The sequence below is a fragment of the Macaca mulatta genome, chromosome 10 (assembly GCF_049350105.2).
Source record: "Macaca mulatta isolate MMU2019108-1 chromosome 10, T2T-MMU8v2.0, whole genome shotgun sequence".
In the NCBI taxonomy this organism is placed as follows: Eukaryota; Metazoa; Chordata; class Mammalia; order Primates; family Cercopithecidae; genus Macaca; species Macaca mulatta.
The window spans coordinates 111,625,499-111,646,245 of NC_133415.1; the positions used below are offsets into that span (position 1 = coordinate 111,625,499).

At 52.1% G+C, this 20,747-nt stretch overlaps 3 protein-coding genes and 1 long non-coding RNA gene across 17 annotated transcripts in view; 3 read left to right on the plus strand and 1 right to left on the minus strand.

Annotated features, from left to right (window-relative positions):
* Window positions 1–16,018, minus strand: part of LOC114670517 (uncharacterized) — a 33,571-nt gene extending 17,553 nt beyond the window's left edge. Inside the window, exons 1-2 of the long non-coding RNA XR_013400089.1 lie at window positions 15,670–16,018; window positions 6,816–7,089 (exon numbers count right to left, since the gene is read on the minus strand). This is a non-coding gene — a long non-coding RNA (uncharacterized LOC114670517). The remainder of the gene's footprint in view (window positions 1–6,815; window positions 7,090–15,669) is intronic.
* The window catches only part of LOC100424899 (guanine nucleotide-binding protein G(s) subunit alpha), a 71,710-nt gene continuing 55,590 nt past the window's right edge, over window positions 4,628–20,747 (plus strand). For 4 of the 11 annotated variants that reach the window (XM_028828536.2, XM_077952062.1, XM_077952063.1 and 1 more), the window contains exon 1: window positions 4,628–5,766. In XM_028828536.2, the coding sequence (XP_028684369.1) occupies window positions 5,724–5,766 (43 nt within the window). In that variant the 5' untranslated portion in view covers window positions 4,628–5,723. Of the gene's footprint in view, window positions 5,767–18,399; window positions 20,546–20,747 lie in introns of those variants that run through there. The other 7 variants (XM_001083221.5, XM_077952039.1, XM_015148705.3 and 4 more) reach the window with 3 other exon arrangements.
* The window catches only part of LOC144329396 (neuroendocrine secretory protein 55), a 64,535-nt gene continuing 48,415 nt past the window's right edge, over window positions 4,628–20,747 (plus strand). For all 4 annotated transcript variants that reach the window (XM_077952124.1, XM_077952123.1, XM_077952125.1 and 1 more), the window contains exon 1: window positions 4,628–5,766. In XM_077952124.1, coding sequence (XP_077808250.1) covers window positions 4,987–5,724 — 738 coding nt within the window. In that variant the 5' untranslated portion in view covers window positions 4,628–4,986 and the 3' untranslated portion in view covers window positions 5,725–5,766. The remainder of the gene's footprint in view (window positions 5,767–20,747) is intronic.
* LOC144332205 (uncharacterized) lies at window positions 5,803–16,058 on the plus strand. Its single transcript, XM_077952127.1, has 2 exons — window positions 5,803–6,754; window positions 8,726–16,058. The coding sequence occupies exons 1-2, from the start codon at window positions 6,181–6,183 to the stop codon at window positions 8,737–8,739; spliced, it is 588 nt and encodes a 195-aa protein (XP_077808253.1). The 5' UTR covers window positions 5,803–6,180; the 3' UTR covers window positions 8,740–16,058.

Sequence of the window (20,747 nt, forward strand, 5' to 3'; positions counted from 1 at the left end):
CAATCTCTATGCAGAAAACGAAGGCTCCTTTCTGATCCTATTCCCTTTCAAAATGAATAGCACAAATACAGTATTGTAATCCCAACAATGGCCTGGACAGAAACCAGCCATGTCAAAAAGGTGATTATTTCCCTCTATTGTTTGCTTTTAGCTCTAGATGGCATTAACCCCAAATCTCAAAATCAGGAGCTTGAGGTTTTCACCATTTCTACTGGTGAGAGCCAATTGATATCAGTGCAGTCTGAATAACAGCAAAATAGCACCCTAGAGAACGGAGACAAATGCTTTGGCATTGTACCTTAGTCCCCTATGGGGAACAGGCGGGAGGGGCCAATACCAAATTCTCAGTGGGTTTGAGCCTTACTGGCTGATTGCCACAGTGAGGGGTGGGGAGCACTTCAAACTCCCTGAATTCATTTCTATCCAAAGGAAAGTGTGAAAAGCTCTTCATCTCCAAAAATAGTCCTTTGCAATGATTGTCCAAAAAATATCTTCAAGAGTGATTATACCCGCTCACCAGGCAGAGCAGAACTGATCCATTATCTTGAGTTTCGTCTTGGAAAATGCGTTGATGTCTATGGGACCCCTGACAATAGCCTGCAAGCCTTCTGAGAAGCCATGATTCATCTGTCTCCCCCAGGGCCACTAGCACATGGCTTTGCACACGATAGATACATGGTTACAAACAGGTGGATTGAAAGCAATTCTCATGGGCTTTTAAAAATCAAAAGAAAATCTCAAAGTCAGACTAGGTAAAGACTCATCTCTTTCTGAAAACCACCAGATGAACTGTACCTCTGATTCTAACCAGTTACTCAACTTCCCTCCCTGTCTATCTGAGCTGGAATGTATTACTCTATACCCATCAGCAATCTGGTTTTAATATTTGGAGGCACTTCACACCAATGTGTGTGTTGTTGGATGGCAGGAATTGCTCATCCTCAATTACTTCGATCTCCGCACAATGCCTGGAATAGTGTCTTGATCATAGAAGTGGCTCAATTCATGATTGCTAAATAGCCAATTTCATTTGTAATTTCCGAGACAGCCCCAGGAGAGGAGGCAAAGAGGACCAATGTAATCAACTGATGGACTTGACTAATTTCTTTGCTTCAACAAGTGGTGAGTTGTGGAGCAAAGAGCCTCCACGCCCTGCCTTGGTGAGGAAAGCTCCTCCACAGGCTGCTGGGTCCATCACACACATCTGTTTGCCCTGTCCTAAAACTGCCACCCCAACATTCCTTCCTGTCACTGAGCCACTTGCACTTTCAATGCTTCCAAAATAGTAAAAAGCAGGGGGGAAGGATTGTGTCCATCGGTAGAGCCCCCAAACCCTTCTCCCACAACCTACAGAGGCCTTCAATGGAATCAGAGGCTAACCTGATAAGACTGTGGTGGGCACCAAGTTCCAACCCCACTCCCTCACACACACCATGGAAAACCATCTCCAGTGTGTGGTCACCTGTCCTTTGACTTCACATTGCTTCTGACAAAGCGCCAGCTTCCTGACAGCCCACTCCCCGTCAGATTCTTCTTTGGGTTACGCTGAAGGCTTTCTGCTACAACTACCACCAATGGGTTCTAATTTTGCCCTCCACAGCCACATACAATAAATCTTAAGGCCTCTTCCACATCAAAATCCTTTAGGGAGCTAAAGACAATATTCTTCACAATTTATCCAAATTAGAAGCTTACTGTATGATACTGTAGTGAGCTGGGAACAGGGCTTTCCTGTCCAACTGGTTTAGGAGCCTCCCTCCAGCAGAGTCCCGGAAGTGATATATGCCGACACTTTACCAGCAGACAGAGAGAGCCCCTTGTTCCTTAGCCCGGTAACAACAGAGGTCGTTCATCACCCACTTGCTCCTTTTTGAAATTCACTCTGCAGCAAGCACTTTTTAAAGTCACGCACGTAATGCATTTTAAAGAGCATCTTCTGTACGGCTCCATTTGCTCAACCTCGGCCCTAAGTGTGAGATGGAATGGCATTTCAGTGCAGTCCCCCGCTCCTTCCTCCCAGAGCCTGTAGTGAATGTACACTGAGATGTATTTGTGACTAAACAGGACTGGGGCTCAAAAATGCAGTGTTTTGTTAAATGTTTGTTTGCTGATTAAAATGCATCTTGCAAAGAAAGCGCATTGCTAATGCAGAATCTAGTCCAAAAGTATGTATTATGTAATGCACATTTTTTAATAATGCAGGCAATCTCGGTGTATCTATATTAGTGAATCAGCTCTGGGCTGCCATCTCCTTTATAGGCATAAAGCACTCCATCTGAAGAATGAAGTACTTTCTTATGTACACTGAAGAATCATAATCTACCTTGTTGCTGACAGCTGACATTAGTTTCCATTCAAAGGACATTTACTAGCACCCATATATTCCTGATGTTTCCCCCAATGTGCCCTGAAATCAGCTTGAATAATATCTTTGTTTCATATGCTGTCAGTGGAGCTGTGCTAATTAGAAGAAATAAAGTGGGTGGGTCAGTGTAGGCAGACCCTCTAGAAACGTGCCCCATTAGTCAGGACCGAGAGGCAGAGATTAGGATTTGACATATACAGCTCTAAATGCCCCTGTAGAGTGTCCCATGATAATATCCACACAGCCATGCAGGCACCTGTGATAATAAAACCCTTGCAGTTCCTCAGGAAAAGTGGTAGAGCAAGGCACAACTGGAACATAGACATTTGTCCTTTTGTGGGGTTTGACAAATCAATCCCACTTTATTAGACCAACCTCCCAGGTTCAAGCAATTCTTGTGGCTCAGCCACCCAAGTAGCTGGAACTACAGGCGTGCGCCAACACGCCTGGCTAATTTTCGCATTTTTAGTAGAGACAGGGTTTCACCATGTTGGTCAGGCTGCTCTTGAATTCCTGGCCTCAAGTGATCCAACTGCCTCAGGCTCCCAAAGTGCTGGGATTATAGGTGAGAGGCACCAGGCCCAGCCCAATCACTATTTTAAGGCTACAAACTAACACAGAGTGCAAGATACAAGCTATAGACACAGCCAACATGCAGAAAGGAAAACCTCAACACATCCAAAGCAGTTGCTGGTCTCTCACTGGGGTATGAACTCTGCACTTGGTGGCTTTAATGCGGGTGTGGTGTTGAAGGTGTGAGGTTAAGTTCCATCATGGTGAGAATGGCTGTGGGTACCTGACTGACTCTTCACACACCAGGCAGAAGTACCAGTACCAGGAGGGCCTGGTGGGCCACCCAGTGGTGGAGCCTCTTTTTTGAAGATTCCCCATACTGACTCAAGAAGGAGGAAAGGACTACAACCTGTGACATGTGTCCTAAGTGAAACAACCTTCCTGATACTCCCATGGATTCCAGGACGATGGCTTTGCTCTGAGTTGTTTCGCCTTTGGACTTGTCACTATGGCCAAAAGGGCACTCCATAATCATCATGGAGGGCCAGACTGAGGACACGCACACCCCAAAAGCAGCAGCCAGGTTAGCTCCCACTGCAGGGATCTCCTCCTGTAGGCTGTCATTTGATTTTCTAGGGCCAAGAAACAGCAGCACTATTGACTCCAAGTCTACAGCCTTGCAGAGTTCAACAACACGATCTAGTGGTGTCTGGCCGCCCCCTAGCCCTGAGCCAATCATTTTCTCACGTGGAATTCAAACTGGATTAAACAATGTTGGTGGGTACAGAGGGATTCGGACTGATTCAATCTCCTGATTAACAGCAAATTAATCCAAAATATCCTTTCCTTAATACAGTACTTTTGTTGTTGTTGTTCACTACTCTACCTTCAGCACCTAAAACACAGCTTGGCACATGCAAGGCACCCAATGAGTACTGCTCAAAGAGTTACCTTTGTTAAAAGCCGTAAGGGGCCTCCAGTGAGGATTCCGTGTCACCCTGAATTGCCCCGCTGGAGAGAAGCGGTTGTGTGTACTGAGAACGCAGGAAACGCTTCCCTTTGCTCATGCTCTCAGCTCCAGTCTGAGTTCCAGCACCACCTTCTCAGCTCAGTCGAGCTCAGGGCAGTCCTCAGATGGGCTTGCAGACTTGCAAACTACTACCTCAACCATGGGGGCCCTTGTTGAAGAAGATGAGGTAATCAGCCAATTCAGACTGTTTGAGCACGTATTTTTTGGAAACTTCTCTAATTACAGTCACTATAACAGATCTGCTAAAGGTAGTTTCATGATTAATGACTACCTGAAGTTACCATCCTCAAACTATTAAGCCATTGGAAAATACTGGGGGCTTAATACTCGTATACAGACCCTCTTTCTCCTGAATATTTGCTATTTGGGGTTCTGGGTTTTTAGCTGCACCCAGGCTGTGTTTATTTCACCAATAACTGGGGAAACAGGGAGGGGCACGACCCCACAGAAGCCTGCGCCCACCTGCCCAAGTACTGGACCTGGGCTAGCTTGCCGCTTGCTCCTTGCCACCCGCCAGGCCCCCCGCCCATTGCTTCGCCCAAATCCTTTCAAACAAGGTTCCCTCCTGCCACCTGCCGGCCCACTAGGGTCTGCGCCACAGGCTCGGCGCCACCGCGCAGCTCGCGGGGAGGCTGGCCCCCACCTCCTTACTGCACATGCCCGGCAGAAGTCCGGGCGCGCAACTTCGCAGAACCTCACTGCCCGTCCCTCCTCGCCTCAGTCTCCTCTGTCCTCTCCCAGGGAAGAGGACCGGCGGAAGCACCTCTCTCGAGTCTTAGGCTGCGGAACCTAAGACTCAGCGAGAGGAGCCCAGGAGGAGACAGACCTTTCCCCTCTTTTCCCATCCCTTCTTCTTGCTCAGAGAGGCAAGCAAGGCGCGGAGCTGTAGAAAGTTCTTAAGTGGTCAGGAAGGTAGGTGCTTCGCTTTTTCTCCTCACAAGGAGGTGAGGCTGGCACCTCCGGGCCAGCTTCTCACCTCATAGGGTGTACCTCTCCCGGCTCCAGCAGCCAATGCGCTTTGGAGCCGCTCTCTGCAGAGCCAGAGGGCAGGTCGGCTTCTTGGTGTGCGCCTAAGAGGATGGATCGGAGGTCCCGGGCTCATCAGTGGCGCCGAGCTCGCCATAATTACAACGACCTGTGCCCACCCATAGGCCGCCGGGCAGCCACCGCGCTCCTCTGGCTCTCCTGCTCCATCGCGCTCCTCCGCGCCCTTGCCACCTCCAACGCCCGTGCCCAGCAGCGCGCGGCTGCCCAGCAGCGCCGGAGCTTCCTTAACGCCCACCACCGCTCCGGCGCCCAGGTATTCCCTGAGTCCCCCGAATCGGAATCTGACTACGAGCACGAGGAGGCAGACCTTGATCTGTCCCTTCCCGAGTGCCTAGAGTACGAGGAAGAGTTCGACTACGAGACCGAGAGCGAGACCGAGTCCGAAATCGAGTCCGAGACCGACTTCGAGACCGAGCCTGAGACCGCCCCCACCACTGAGCCCGAGACCGAGCCGGAAGACGAGCGCGGCCCGGTGGTGCCCAAGCACTCCACCTTCGGCCAGTCCCTCACCCAGCGCCTGCACGCTCTCAAGTTGCGAAGCCCCGACGCCTCCCCAAGTCGCGCGCCGCCCAGCACTCAGGAGCCCCAGAGCCCCAGCGAGGGGGAGGAGCTCAAGCCCGAGGACAAAGATCCAAGGGCCCCCGAAGAGTCTGAGGAGCCCAAGAAGGAGAAGCAGCGGCGCCGCTGCAAGCCTAAGAAGCCCACCCGCCGTGACGCGTCCCCGGAGTCCCCTTCCAAAAAGGGACCCATCCCCATCCGGCGTCACTAATGGAGGACGCCGTCCAGATTCTCCTTGTTTTCATGGATTCAGGTTAGTTGCCCACCGCTAAACTGGGGTGCCTGAGGGCGGTGTGGGAGCGGCGGGCGGAAAGGAGGTGAGAAGGAAAGGCAGGTCAGGGGTGAGTCGGAAGAAAGGAGGCTCAGTTGGCCAGCCCAGGACCGGGGATCAGGGTGAGGCGGCGAGGGCTCCCCCAAACTTTCCAGGATGCCAGGGGCGCCATGGTGGCCAAAGGTTTGTTGGACGGCGGGGCGCACACCGTGCGTCCCGCTGGAGACAACCTGAGGTCTCTCGGAGCTGGTGCCCCGGCTGCGCGACTGAATCCCGAACGCACCCCCGATTTGGAGCTGCACACCCAAACGGCATCGGTAAGTCACTTGTTTTGCGCGCCTTTCTTCCTCCTAGAAAAACTAGTTTCAAACAAGTTGGCCTTCTCAGGTGCCCAAAATGTGGTTCGGAGGTGCGCGCCAACTTTCACGTTGTGAGAGCAGCCGCGCTGTAGAGACACTGCTGCGATGTGTGGAAAGTAATCAGAATGGGATTGGGCAAGAACTCTGGAGACTGACCACCGGGAGGGAAGTCACGCGCGCGCGGCGCCTAAGCAGCTCAGAGCCGGGAGCCCAGGTCCCAGAGCTGCCAGTGAAGCCGCGGGACCTCCGCGCCAGTGCCCCCCGCTGCCGCGCGCCAGTCTTGGCCGCCACAGCCCGCCTCCCGGCGCTTGCCGGGACAGAGACCGCCTCAAACAGCGTGCGCACCTGCCCGCGCGCGCCGGAGCTGACCTCTCCCGGCGGCGGGCAGTTGGGGGGAAGTACTTGGGGGAAAGGTAGGGGACGTAAGGGGACCCCTGGGGGTGGCCCTACGGGCTACCAGGGTTGGACGCACAGGCATGGTCACGTCGGGGTATTGCCAGGCTTTTGGCGCAGCTGGTCAGGTGGCCAGGCTGCATGCAGCTTAGCAGGAGACGTCCTGGGCTGTTTGCGCAGGACCTCTGGAGGCCCTCAAGATGGTCGCAAGCGGAAAGGTAAAGCGGAACAAGGGACAGGCTGGAGAGGGGGGTCGCGTCTAACATCAGGATAACTTACAATTCGTTTCCAAAGAGCGCGGCACCCGCAGAGCTGGGGAAAGGTGTTCGATCCGGCGCCAGTCCTTGGACGATCAGTCGAAAAGGAGGCAGGGGCCGGCGGCTTCGGCAGCCTTGGGGAGGGCAGGCGGCGTGCTCCGGCCATTTTCAGCTCGGGTGGAGTTAAGTTTAGAATCTGTAACCTGGAGGGGAATCTGCTCTGGTGACCCAGCACAAAAACGGCCGCAATCTGGTAACGCACCTTCGGAAGCGAAGGCGTGCTCTCCTCGCCAGTCCTGGGGGGAAAGACTGATAAGTGAAATGTCTTTAAAAAATCTCGTCCGACTTGGAAATTTTTTTTTTCTGGTGTGCGTGTCTCATTTTGCGCCGGCTTGAATTATTCGGATGACAATGATTTAGAGGAAAAGTAAAGCGTTTTGAGGGCTTGAAATGAATGATGGTCAGGTTTTTAACTCATAAGAAAAGGATGATGATAGAAGGAAAATACCTTAAATGGTCTTCCTTCCAGGACCTATTCCGTAGGAAAGGCGTCGCGGCGCCCAAGACTTAGTTCTGCTGGTCTGCAAGGCAAACTGTGGTTAGATGCCTTTGTGGTCTTCCGTAATAAATACGGATAAGCCAGTTTATTTGCAAGTGGTTTTCTGCGGCAGCAATGTTAGTCTCGGAAGTTTGGAGGCTGCGGAAGGGCTAGGCGTGCCCTGCTTTTGGCTTGCCCATAAATCGAAATTCCTACTTAATGTAAACAATGATGGTGTGTTGCTTTCTGTGACATTAAGCGTTCAGTTTTTCCTCTGGTAATGTCTCAGCCTGAGTTCACGAAGCAAAAGGTCTCTAGGGACAAGCAAGAGAAACCAGGGGTTGTGTTGAATTTTTTGGCGTGCCTTTCAAGTGTGGGCGCTATCTTCAGACTGGGTAGTCTGGGAGACCCGTTTTCCCACAAAGCTAGGTTTATTCATTAGAGAAATGAGCGTGTTGCCTTGTTGCAGGATGAATAAACAAGTTTTTTAAAAGCCCTCCGTGTCGAGCCCATACCTCACACCCATCTTGCTGTTTTTTAAACGGAAGCCCAACACAGGGAGGTTTCCTGAACTGTAAGCAATGTACCACGTTCACATGTAGCCAGGAGGGGCAATCTAGGAACACAGACCGTCTTTCAGACAGTCTTCTACAAACTGCCTCGTTATCTGCATCACAGCCCAATTGTGAAAACCTGTTACCTACCGGCACACACTCTCCCCGGCTCAATTCCCCTCCCCCAGCTTCCCTCTCTACACCCTGATTCAAGGGTGGAAAAGCCACTGCAGACCATACAAAGCAACGGAGAGATATACCAACCCCCCAGGAGAGCACTCATGACCCTCCCTGAGAAGACAGGATTTTGCTACATAGACTTAGCAAACCTTCTTTCTGCCCGAGAAACTGGTATTCACCTGCCTTCCTTTTCCAGAGCCATTTCTAGCAAGTTCCCCAAGCATTCCCAACTCACTAGTCTCCCAGCTGGCCCTTTGTCTACCCAGCTCAACCGGGGTTAGCATTTGAATAGGCTCACTTGCCCCTTTTACATAGGTGAGGTCTGAGGTCTGCTCTCAAGAAAAAGCAGATCTTACCATTAACCACATAGGTGAATTACCAGCCAGTTTTAATATTTCAAATGGGGGAGGAGAAGGAGCAGGAGAATAAAGCTAGTTAAACATGATGATATGCCCTCAATATTGAAGTTATTTCCTTTACTACATTAATCATTTGCTTAATGGAAATTTGCTTTTTGGGAGGAGGGGAGGACGACCCAAAGCTGCTCTTGTAACTGAACTTATTTGAGCTGGGAAATTATGCTGCAATGTTCCAACACTGTGTGGGGTCAACCTGATGTAGGTTTAAAGTTTTGCAAACAGAACTCTTTATGTTCATCAGAATTCAAGAATTAGAAATGTTGCAGTTTGGGATTGTTTTGAGATGTTTCTTTAACGCACTGCAAGCCTTTCTCACTCCGGAGCTGCTTACAGCCTTTGACTCTCCAGCCTTCGTTTTCTGCTGTGTAGGTGAAGGAGGAAGAAAGCTGAAACTTCAGTGTTGGTAAGAATGAGGTTTTTTGCTTTTTAAATAATCGACATGGATTTACCTCAATTATCAGTTATTATTATACTGCTCTTCAAGAAGAGGGAAGCTGTTGAGAGGAAACTGAGCAGAACCCATAGTGTGAGTAAAGCGTGTCTCTTAACTGGAAGGTGATCTATTCACAAAAACCAAATCACTGAAATAAAATTAAGCTTCCAGGCCAGTGACGTCATGTGCTGGCTCAAGCGCTGCTCTTCTCTAAAAAATCGCCCAGCAGAGGGATGAGATGCTCAAATGACATCTTTAATCCCCATGTTCAAGAATGAGAGATGGAATTTCTTGTTCTGTTGGGGGGTTTTGACACTAATGACTCTATTTCCTGTAACTTGATGTCCCAAACTGGAGCAGTGGGATCTAAGACAAAATGCCTGGGGCTAACAGCCCAGGTTGCTTCTAGCCATGGTCTTGTCAAGTGGCCTTAGGTCAGACCCTACACCTCTCTGCCTCAGTTTCTTCTAAAATGAGGTCGCTGAATGAGATGATCCTATTTATCCCTTTCTGCTCCAAATGTCTAGATTGATTAGTTTAAGAAGGCTGGGGTTGTCCAATTTGACTCTATACTAGTGATTTTAACCCTAATGGAACTCCAAAAAAACTTCAAAAGTTGATCAAATAAAAAGCACCAGCTAGAGATCACGCCATTGCACTCCAGCCCCGTCTACAGTGTGAGACTCTGTCTCAAAAACAAAACAAAACAAAACAAAAACAAAAACCCAAAAAGCAAAAAAAGCACCAGCTATGAAGAAATCTGTTTTGTGTTGGTTTCATGTAAATTTTGTCACAAATCTGCCTTACAGTTGGTTACAAAATGGTCTAAAAAAGCAGTTTAGAGAATGCAGAATTCCACTGTGTCCTTTCCCTAAACTGGAAAAATTTAGCCATCCTGAGGGTCATATTTAGTGTGTGTTTTATGTGTGTGTGTGTTCCCCACCTTCTCTCCCTGACCTTGGTGCCTAAGAACAAGCTTTTCAGAGCAGGAGCAGGCAGCATGGCTGCAAGTACTGACCTAGTACTGCGGCTTGGAGAGGCTAACCACTGTGGGACACGGTAGACTGATGGGAACATTGGTTAAGTGACCACAAGTGTTATTGAAAGATTTTTGGTAACAGTTTTAAGTGTTCTGGTTAAGCTAGACCTGAAAAAAAAAATGGCATAGAAGCTACGGTTTTCTCAACCTTTGTTTTTTTCATGATCACTCCCCTCTTAGCTTCTTCAGACATGTACTTCTTATTTGCCCCTCCCCATGATATTTTTATACCACGGACATATAGCTATACCCCATTATCTGTTTATGTACTGCAGGACCCTGTCACAACTAAGACTTTTTGCACACTGCATACCCCAAAACCAATTTTGCCTCCATCACAGATGCACGAGATAAACAAAGCAAATATTTCAAAAACAAACAACAACAACAACAAAAATCTGATTCTGTCAAATTAAGTGATTTAGCACCCATTTTTGTTTTATAATTTCTTTCTTACATATCAAAAGGCCGTACATGGGGGGGAAGTAAATTTTTTAATGGTATTTGTTTTTTTTCCCTTGTTTAAAAATCTCATGAGTTTTTCCAAAGGCCTCCAATAGCTACTCTGGTCCAAGCACTAGTGGCCATTAATTCACAGGGCAGAGAAGCCAGAATAAGCAGCCTAGTGGCTTAGTTCTTCCAAGGCCAAGAGCCTGCAATGCGGGGCCACCATCACCTGTTGACCATGCTCAGCCAGCAGAGGCAGGACTCTGCCTGCAACTATTCCCGGGTAGAAATGGGGAGGCTGCCTTCCCAGCTCCCACTGGGCATAGCCTGGGTGTTTATTTTGTGGATTTATTTTAGGGTAGGTATGTTACAAATTAGCAGGGCACATGACTGTGAGAAAGGCCAACATAAACCCAGGCTGCATGGACAGAGGGTAGGTGGTGGCAGTAAAGTGGGGAGAGATTTAAGGAAGACAAAAGGAAAAGAATTTGAGGGATCACAGAAAAAAGGAAGATGTGGGCAGACAAGAGAACCGCTGGGAAGGAGCAGAAAAGAAGATTTAGAAACGGGGAAGCGGGTCACAAAGCCAGGAAATTTGGGGGTTATAAAGTTGCTTGAAGGAATAAAGAGAGTCTTGAAGAGAGAAAGGTTGAGGACAGCTTCAAGTATCTGGTGGCTGAGGGGGTTAGAACAAGATGTACCAAGGGACAGACTTTAGCTCAGCATTAGGAAGGGCATTTTTAAAAGCCAAATATGGCATTGGAGGGCTACTAATGAGGCTCACAGATTCGACACCGTTAACACCACTGTCCCCCTAAGAGTTTCTTTTTCTTTGTTTTTTTTTTTTTTTTTGAGACTCTCTGTCGCCCAGGCTGGAGTGCAGTGGCGCGATCTCGGCTCACGGCAAGCTCTGCCTCGTGGGTTCACGCCATTCTCCTGCCTCAGCCTCCCAAGTAGCTGGAGCTACAGGCGCCCGCCACCACGCTGGGCTAGTTTTTTGTATTTTTAGTAGAGACGGGTTTCACCGTGTTAGCCAGGATGGTCTCGATCTCCCGACCTCGTGATCCGCCCGTCTCCGCCTCCCAAAGTGCTAGGATTACAGGCGTGAGCCACCAGGCCCGGCCTCTCCCTGAGAATTTCTTACAGACCTGGTCCAAAAATTCCAATTTCACAGGTGTGGAGTTTTCACACAAGTACTTCAATTGCTACGCTCAAAGAGAAAGATTTAACACCTAGAAATCTAGCCGTCTAGAGCCTTGGGTTTTGGTTCACAGCAAGGTTGGTCTTCAAGGTCCCCACTCTCAAACTTGAGGGGTCCAAGGGGCACAGGCCAAAGACTGGCAGCCAGCAGAAGACCACGTTTCTTCTCCCCCCAACCCCATGTGAGAGCTGGTTTCTGAGTGTCCTGGCTTATGTCGCTGTCTCAACTAGATTTCATTAGGAAAATTTGCTCTGGGTAATTGAGGTTGTTCGAGAAGGTGAAATATACCATTCCCCTTAAACAATGATGCCCAGAAGTCCCCAGGGTGGCTGGAACTTCCACCATGAATTGCAGAAATTTTAAGCAGAGCTTCCACTAAAGCCAAATTTATCTTCCGGGATTCCCTCTTCCCCCTCCAACCCCTACTTTTGCCTCTCTCTTAGTTTCTTTCCTATGGTGCTGTTCATCTTTTTTGGAATGGCCTCTTCTCCCCTGAAATTCTTTGCTGCATCATCAGCTAGTCTGGAGAAGGAATCCACAGCCCAGCTCAGGCAACTACAGAGAAAATGTCCGGACCCACTGTTCAAGCACAGGTGGTCAGAGGACAGTGGCATGCCTTGGCTGAAACAGAATTTGGTGCACCTTTTGAGAAGGTTGCTGAGCTACAGCTAATTAGCTGAGTGAAGGGGTCTGAATTCACGATGCAGGCTTTTTAATCTGAGCATATCAAGTATTTTCATAAAGACTATTTCCACCACCTCTAATATCAGCCTTGCATCTGCCTCTAACCTGGTATCTTGCCTCATCCATTTGAGGCCTTTTTCCTTTAGCTGGCATTTGCTTCAAACAGCCTGGCCACATAGACCCCTCTGCAGACAGCTGTATGCTGCTGCCTCCACCGGCCAAGGCGGGCAGAGAAGAGGCTGAAGGGAAAAGGATGGCAGCAGCAAGTCTTGATTGAAAAGTAATTAATTGTACAGCTTCAAAGTCTATTACTACTCAGTCAGCACTCAGAAAACATTTGTCACTGGGAGGCTGAGAAATGTCATAGTTGCCTAAATTCTTTTCTACCTTCTCTTTCTGCTTTTACTTTTTTCTCAATTGAAAGAAACCCACTCACAACTAATGACATGAATGGGCTATAGAGAAGGCACTTCTGCAAACTTCACCACCCACCTCCCTGCAAAGCCACAGACCAAAAGGAAAATGACTACCAAAAAAAAAATACTGTTGTTCATGGTTTCTGTTCCCTTCCCTTTCGCTCACCTCCCCTCCCTCTCTCTGCTTTGCTTTATCTTTGTTGCCTACAGGGATAAACCCAGAAAGCTGACAGGTAGCTACCAAAACTTGAGATATGCCTTGTGCTTTTGGTAATGAGTAAGAATCCCAGAATGTAAGTAGAAACACAATCACTTGTTGAATACATGTGCCATGAAAGCGTCAATAGTGAGAGATGAGAGAGAGAGGTGAGAGACTAAGTTTGGGAAGCCCAGGGCATCATGTGGGGCTACCAAGGAATGGGGCTGTAATGGTGCTGTTCAGAGAGTCAACGGTAAAGAAATACATACATTCTTTCCATTGGGGTTCCATATTTTCCAAAAGCCACTATTTGCCACCTGTGGCACCTGGGCCATTTGGCTTTCCTCAGAAATGCAGAGTTTAATGGAAGCATGAGAAATTTTTCCCATCCCTTTCTTAGTACATCAAGTGCAGAGGCTATTATTTTTAAGTAGCCAAGTATACACAATTTTCAAGTAACCCATCCCTGGGTTTTGACAGCCAATACTGTCGTCCCTTACTTGACACATCATCTCACTGCAGCCCTGCACTCCAGCACACAGCCCCTCAGGACAGGGGTCAGGACCCTGGCACACAGCTTCTATCTATCCCAACTCGGCCTTTTTTTCAGGCACCAGCCTCTCCTGACTTCCTCTTCCTTAGCTGCATGAACACATTAATAGACTTTCCTTCCTCAGTCCTATCACATATTCATCTTTTCCCACGATGGCAATCCATCCAGCATTGGAAAGCTATGTTTAAGGTACTTTGCTATTACACAATTATAATGGCAGATCCTAAAAACGTCCCTGGCAAGGTTAGGCCCCAGATGACGCTGCCCACTAACATCCAGCACTGGCCATCTCCATCCAGATCAAGGTCTTGTTTCTCTCTTGAGTTAGCAAAATTATCAGCCCTCAGGAAGATCACCAGACAAGCCAACCAATCAGGCCAATCAAGGTGGACCCAGTAAACCCACTAGCTGATCACCCCCAGCTCTTACTATACCAGATTCCTCAGGTCCCTGTGGCCTTTCAGGTGCCACAGGTGGGTCAACTCCTCGAATATTTGGCCACATTTCTGGGGTCCCTGACCCCACTACTGATGTTTCAACTCCTAGCTCCACTCACCTAAAGGACTTAGGTTTTTCAGAGACTGGTAGCCAGTCACTACAGAGAAACAACAAGAGTGGGAAAATGGGGGAATATCAGGGTTAAATACTGGGATTTATCCTTCCTAGTCTTAATTTACCTTTAGATTAAGGCAATTCCTATTCAAATCTAAGGGTCCTTTCTCAGCTTATAGTGGTGATTTTCAACTGGGGGAGATTTTGCCCCCCAGAGGACATTTGGCAAAGTCTGGAGACATTTTTGGTTGTTAAAACTAAGGGGATGCTACTGGCATCTAGTGGGTAGAGGCTAGGGATGCTGCTCAACATCCTACAATGAACAGGGCAGTCACCACAACAAAGAATTGCCTGGCCCCGAATACCACTAGTGCAGAGGCTAAAACACCAAGTCTAGATAAAATGTGCTGAGTGGTTCTGAAACCCCTTCCTCTGGTGTGCTCCCATCTCTCCCTTCTGAGTCCTCCCTGCTCACTCCTGGACTGTATCCCTTTTTCCTGTCCACTGCACCAATTGTTCAAGATTCTGTTACCAAATGTATTTCTCCCCTAAAGAATTTTCTGACTCCATGAATTCATCTTTGTAAGGACGATTGCCAATTTGAATGTGTGATCTTTATCTTTTTCTAAATTTCAGACCTTCCCTCCCTAAATTTCAGATTTCCCTGCAAAAATCTCTATCCCAACTGCTCAAAGTTCCTTTAACTCTGCCATGTCTAAAACCAAATCAGCACTGCCACCTTGCCAGTCCCTCCCACTGACTTCCCTGTCCAACTCCCAGTGTTTCATCCATCTGGGTGACACACTTTGGCTCCTCCATTTTTTGTGTCTTTCTAGCAATAAGAGGTGCTCCAGGAGGATCCTTTGGGACCCCTCTTGAGTGTTATCCTTCAGCATTCCTGCTTCCTTCACCGTGCTAGGTCTCTCCTTTAAACATCTCCTTTGTGCATAACCCCTTTCCTTTGTTCTCTCTCCATCAGGATCATCCTCCATGCTGCTTCTGCCTTTCCTAAAAGTAGGCTCAAATCCTCACTTGCAGAACAAAAAACTTTCAATATCCTTTCTGTTTCCTGCCAAAATAGCCTTAAAGTGCTTGCTCTCATACTCCATGCCATCCTCAGAGAGATTCTATCTAATTTCTCCTGACTTTTCTCCCCCTGCTCCTGAAGAGCCAGCCAAGGTGGCCAGTTGTGTTTACCCAGCCACGCCCCATGTTTCTTACCATTATTTCCTTTGTTCGTGGTGGGCAAACTGTCTCCCATCCCCCACTACTACCTTCTATTCATAGCCAAGGCGTCTATCCTTCCTTGGAGGCCCATATAAAAAGCCATTTTCTCCACCAAGACTTTCAAGGTCCCCCCAAGTGGAAGTCTTTTCTTTCATTTTTATGCTGCTCTACTCCCTAGGATGAGGAATTGGTATTTGCCTAACCTTTTTTTTTTAATCACCTCGATGCATGTGCTCCCCTGGCAAAGAATCATAAGACCAGAAAGAATGAACAAAGGGGTCCCACAGACCCATGAGGGTGTCGAACAGAGACCCTGAACCCGTTCCTCGACAAATGGTGCTTTGGGGGTGAGCGCGAGGCCTGACGAGAGCAAACCACCCCTTCGGAGCACCCATCGCATTCTCCCTGGGGCTTCAACCCCAATGTCTACTGACCTTCCACTTGTGCAGGCTCAGCATCCCTGGGGCCTCAACTCCTTAGCCATCCTGGGCTGCTGCTCGCAGTAAGCCCTCTCCTTGTAGTCCTGGCCCTCTACCTCCCAGCCCTGGAAATCTTCTTGCTCCGTGCCTCTCCCGGCAGCGGCACCCCGTTGGCTAGGTTAGCCTGCCGCCATCAACGCACCCAAAGGTTGGCCCCTGGGACCCCACCTCTCCCCCGAGGCTCGGCAACCTGTGGCATGAGGAAGGGTGACCCCACGGCGCTAGCGGTCCTCGTGGTCTTCCAGGCCTAGCCGCCATACACCCTCCCCCCAACGACTTCCAACCACCCCAGCAGCACAACCTCTTCGGGCGTTCCAACGCGGCGCCCCCTATTGGACCTCCCACCCATATCCGGTTTCCGGTCTGACGCCCCCTGCTCATTCGCCAGGCAGCCGTGATTGGCATGACCCCAGCCCAATGGCTGACCCGGCACTGGGGTCGTAGGGGAGTGAGTTGGTGCTGGGACCCAGTTGGGCGGCGGTTCAGTGGATGCCCAAGTGGCTAAGCCGTTTTGTGTGGAGTTAGTTGGCCAAAGTTGGAATCAAAGTTCAGTGTTGACAGCTGGAAGTGTGTAGACCCATAGAGCTAAAGCGACATATCTTTGGGGGATCCCAAACGTTTACCGGGGTCCTACTGTGTTCGCCTCTTTCCATGCTGCGTGGCCACGTGGATGGTGGAAGCAGGGTGGGGGGGGGGAGGATGCGCGGTGCCTGTGGTACCCTGGCTCTAAGAGGGATGCGTTAGACTAGACGGTATCGCACCGTGCAGTGGTTCGCCCGCCTGCAGCTCCCATACAGCAGCCCGTGCTGTGCGCCCTGCTTGCTGCAGCCCGCCCTGTGTAACGCTCATCCAGCCTCTCCTCCCGCAGGACTCTGCAGGTCAGGTGACCCCCTGCCTCCTGCCCAGCTGCTCTGTGCCTAGACGTGGTTCACCAATCTGTCTTACTGGTGAGACCGACCTGATGCGCACCTGCCGGGTTTTACGTGACCCCCTAACAGCAGCTTTTCTCCCGGGCTCAAATCCCTCTGCAGACCCCAGACCAGAGCATAGCATGTGCACACACCAAGGTCACCAGGTGGTTTGGGTATTTACCTTTGGCTAGCTCTGAGCCCACCGCAGCATGGTAGCGGGAGCGCAGCTGCGCGGGCAACCGCCGGGTTTGTGGCCGGTTGGCGGGCTCAGTGCCGCCTCAGTAGGCTCTAGCAGTGGAAAACTAAAGCGACTACCCTAAGATACCCATAGCGAGAGGAGAGGGGCTGGAAGGGTGCTGGAGACAGGCTGTAGTGGGGCTAAAGGAGCAGACTGACCGGTGCTGCGGCCGGCACCCGAAGCAGCGAGCAGCGCACCTCAGCTGCGGTTGCCGCGCGGCATGGTGTTTATCTGTGGGTTCAGTGCCCACAGCGTTGTCCACTCTCGAAATCACCCTAAACCGGCCATAAACGCCAACCAAAATCCCCTTTAACCCTTCCCTAGAACCGCAGGACCTGCGAAACTCTGCGGCCGCTTTGTGGGGTCCCCCTCTGCGCAGCACACCCCCCACCCCTCCATCGGTGCCACCGCAGCTACTGCCTAGGGGGCTTTGCTCTTGGTGGTACGCACCCGAGACCTTCTTATTCCCCTGCGTCACCATCCACATAAACAAGGGAGCACCCTGCTTGCGCTGCGTGGGCCACTGCGGAGACCCCTAGAGTGTGATGAGGGTGGGGGCTGTTAAAGTGCTTTACCGGAGCCAACCTCAGCAAGCAACAAACAAAAGCAGTAAAAAGTACACCCAAGGCATTTAAAAAACAAATTGTGTGCTCGCATACTCGGCATCCCCTCTCCCTCGTCTCTCTCTGCTTCTCTGGTGGGCTCACGACCACCTGTCGCATCCCCACGCATGCCTGTGCCCCTTCTCAGGCACCAAAAGCCTTGCGCTCTGGACTAGGGGCTTGAGATCCGGAGCTGCCTGGAGGCTGGGGGCTATGACTCAGTGTTTCAGGGGTATCCTGGGGTGATGAAACCCTTCTTCAGTCCCCCCTCCCCCGAGGAGTCGGTTGGGTTGGGGAGGGAGGGTTTCAGCTCCTGTACTCCAGCGTCCCGAGGCCCACGTCTTGCGTCACGTGTCCCGCAACGCAGGAGAGCTTTCTCTGGCCAGGGGAGAAGCGAGGAGAAAGATTCCAAATCAGTCAGGGAGAGGAGTGGAAGGAGCCAAAACGTCCCTGCGAGGCCTGCGCTCGTCAGCCCCCTTACCCAAAGTCCCGGGCCGCGGCGCGAGGAGCAGGATTCTGGAGCTGGAGCCAGCTCGGCACTGGAACCGGCGTCCTCTGGTGGCAGCGAGAGAGCGCTACTGGCGATTTTCGGACCGAATCGGCACGCTCGTCAGATCCAAGCAGGCGGGACTGGCCTGGAGGAGAAAGAAAGAGAGAGGAGGGCATAAGGACAGACCAAGGAAGAGGGGCTGGGGGGCATACTGAGGGGATAAAAAGTGGCCAGAAAGGAGCCAAGACTCCACCAGCAACAATTGAGTTGCTTCAGCCTCAGTCTAGGGTTCCAGGCCTTGAAGCCCCCCAACCTCACAAGGGTTGGAAAGTGAGGCTGGTGAACTTTCCAGCTGGTACTTTGATTTAAAAATAATAATAATAATTTTTTCACCCTAGTTCGGTTGGGTGCTCCGTCTTACGGAGCCCCAAACTTATTTTGAGAGGCCGCCACCCTGTTATGGGCGTGCGCAACTGCCTCGACGGCAATAATATGTCAGGACAACGCGATATCCCCCCTGAAATCGGGGAACAGCCCGATCAACCATCTTTGGAGGCCCCAGGGGCAGCTGCCCCCGGTGCTGGGCCTAGCCCAGCCGAAGAGATGGAGACCGAACCGCCTCACAACGAGCCCATCCCCATCAAGAATGACAGCGAGGCCTGTGGACCCCCAGAGGTCTCCAGGCCCAACTTTCAGGTCCTCAACCAGGCATTCAGGGAAGCTGGAGCCCATGGAAGCTACAGCCCACCTCCTGAGGAAGCAATGCCCTTCGAGGTCGAACAGCCCAGCTTGGGAGGCTTCTGGCCTACACTGGAGCAGCCTGGATCCCCCAGTGGGGCCCATGCAGGCCTTGAGGCCTTCGGCCCAGCATTCATGGAACCTGGAGCCTTCAGTGGTGCCAGACCAGGCCTGGGAGGATACAGCCCTCCACCAGAAGAAGCTATGCCCTTTGAGTTTGACCAGCCTGCCAAGACAGGCTGCAGTCAACCTCTCTTACAGGTCCCAGACCTTGCTCCAGGAGGCCCAGGTGCTGCAGGGGTCCCCGGAGCTCCTCCCGAGGAGCCCCAAGCCCTCAGGCCTCCAAAGACTGGCTCCAGAGGAGGCTACAGCCCTCCCCCTGAGGAGACTATGCCATTTGAGCTTGATGGAGAAGGATCTGGGGACGACAGCCCACCCCCGGGGCTTTCCCGAGTTATCGCACAAGTTGACCGCGGTGGCCAGTTCGCGGCAGTCGCGGCCTCGAGTGCGGTCCGCCTCACTCCCGCCGCGAACGCGCCTCCCCTCTGGGTCCCAGGCGCCATCGGCAGCCCATCCCGAGAGGCTGTCAGACCTCCTCCTAACTTCACGGGCAGCGGCCCCCCGATGGAGATCTCCGGACCCCCGCTCGAGATTGGCAGCGCCCCCGCTGGGGTCGACGACGCTCCCGTCAACATGGACAGCCCCCCAATCGCGCTTGACGGCCCGCCCATCGAGGTCTCCGGAGCCCCAGATAAGAGAGAGCGAGCAGAGAGACCCCCAGTTGAGGAGGAAGCAGCAGAGATGGAAGGAAGCACAGCCGCTGATGCCGCGGAGGGAGGAAAAGTCCCCTCTCCGGGGTACGGATCCCCTGCCGCCGGGGCAGCTTCAACGGATACCGCCACCGGGGCAGCCCGTGCAGCCCCAGCGGATCCCGACTCCGGGGCAGCCCCAGAAGATCCCGACTCCGGGGCAGCCCCTGCCGCCCCGGCCGATCCCGACTCCGGGGCGGCCCCTGACGCCCCGGCCGATCCCGACTCCGGGGCGGCCCCTGACGCCCCGGCCGATCCCGACTCCGGGGCGGCCCCTGACGCCCCGGCCGATCCCGACTCCGGGGCGGCCCCTGACGCCCCAGCGGTTCCAGATGCCGGGGCAGCCCCTGACGCCCCAGCCGATCCAGATGCCGGGGCAGCCCCTGAGGTTCCCGCGGCCCCTGCGGCTGCTGAGACCCGGGCAGCCCATGTCGCCCCAGCTGCGCCTGACGCCGGGGCTCCCACTGCCCCAGCCGCTTCTGCCACCCGGGCAGCCCAAGCCGCCCGGGCGGCCTCGGCAGCCCCTGCCTCCGGGGCCAGACGCAAGCTCCATCACCTTAGACCCCCCAGCCCCGAGATCCAGGCTGCCGATCCGCCTACTCCGCGGCCTGCTCGCGCGTCTGCCTGGCGGGGCAAGTCCGAGCGCAGCTGCGGCCGCCGCGTGTACTACGATGAAGGGGCGGCCAGCAGCGACGATGACTCCAGCGGAGACGAGTCCGACGATGGGACCTTCGGATGCATCCGCTGGTTTCAGCATCGGCGAAATCGCCGCCGCCGAAAGCCCCAGCGCAACTTACTCCGCAACTTCCTCATGCAAGCCTTCGGGGGCTGCTTCGGTCGATCTGAGAGTCCCCAGCCCAAAGCCTCGCACTCCTCCAAGGTCAAGAAGGTACCCCTGGTGGAGAAGCGCAGACAGATGCGCAAAGAAGCCCTGGAGAAGCGGGCCCAGAAGCGCGCAGAGAAGAAACGCAGCAAGCTCATCGACAAACAACTCCAGGACGAAAAGATGGGCTACATGTGTACGCACCGCCTGCTGCTTCTAGGTAATGCGGCGGACTCTGCCTGCGGGCAGCAGGGCCGCCGGGGAACTGGGTAGGGGGTGGCAGGGCTGCCTGCTGGGGCTCGGGGCTCGACAGTGGGAGGAGGGGATCCAGCCAAAGGCGGGAAGAGCTTGCTAGAAAGTTCCAGGGAGGGACCCTAACTATGCCCTGGGAGCGGGAGGGGATCTTGGGTGGATTCGGGTGG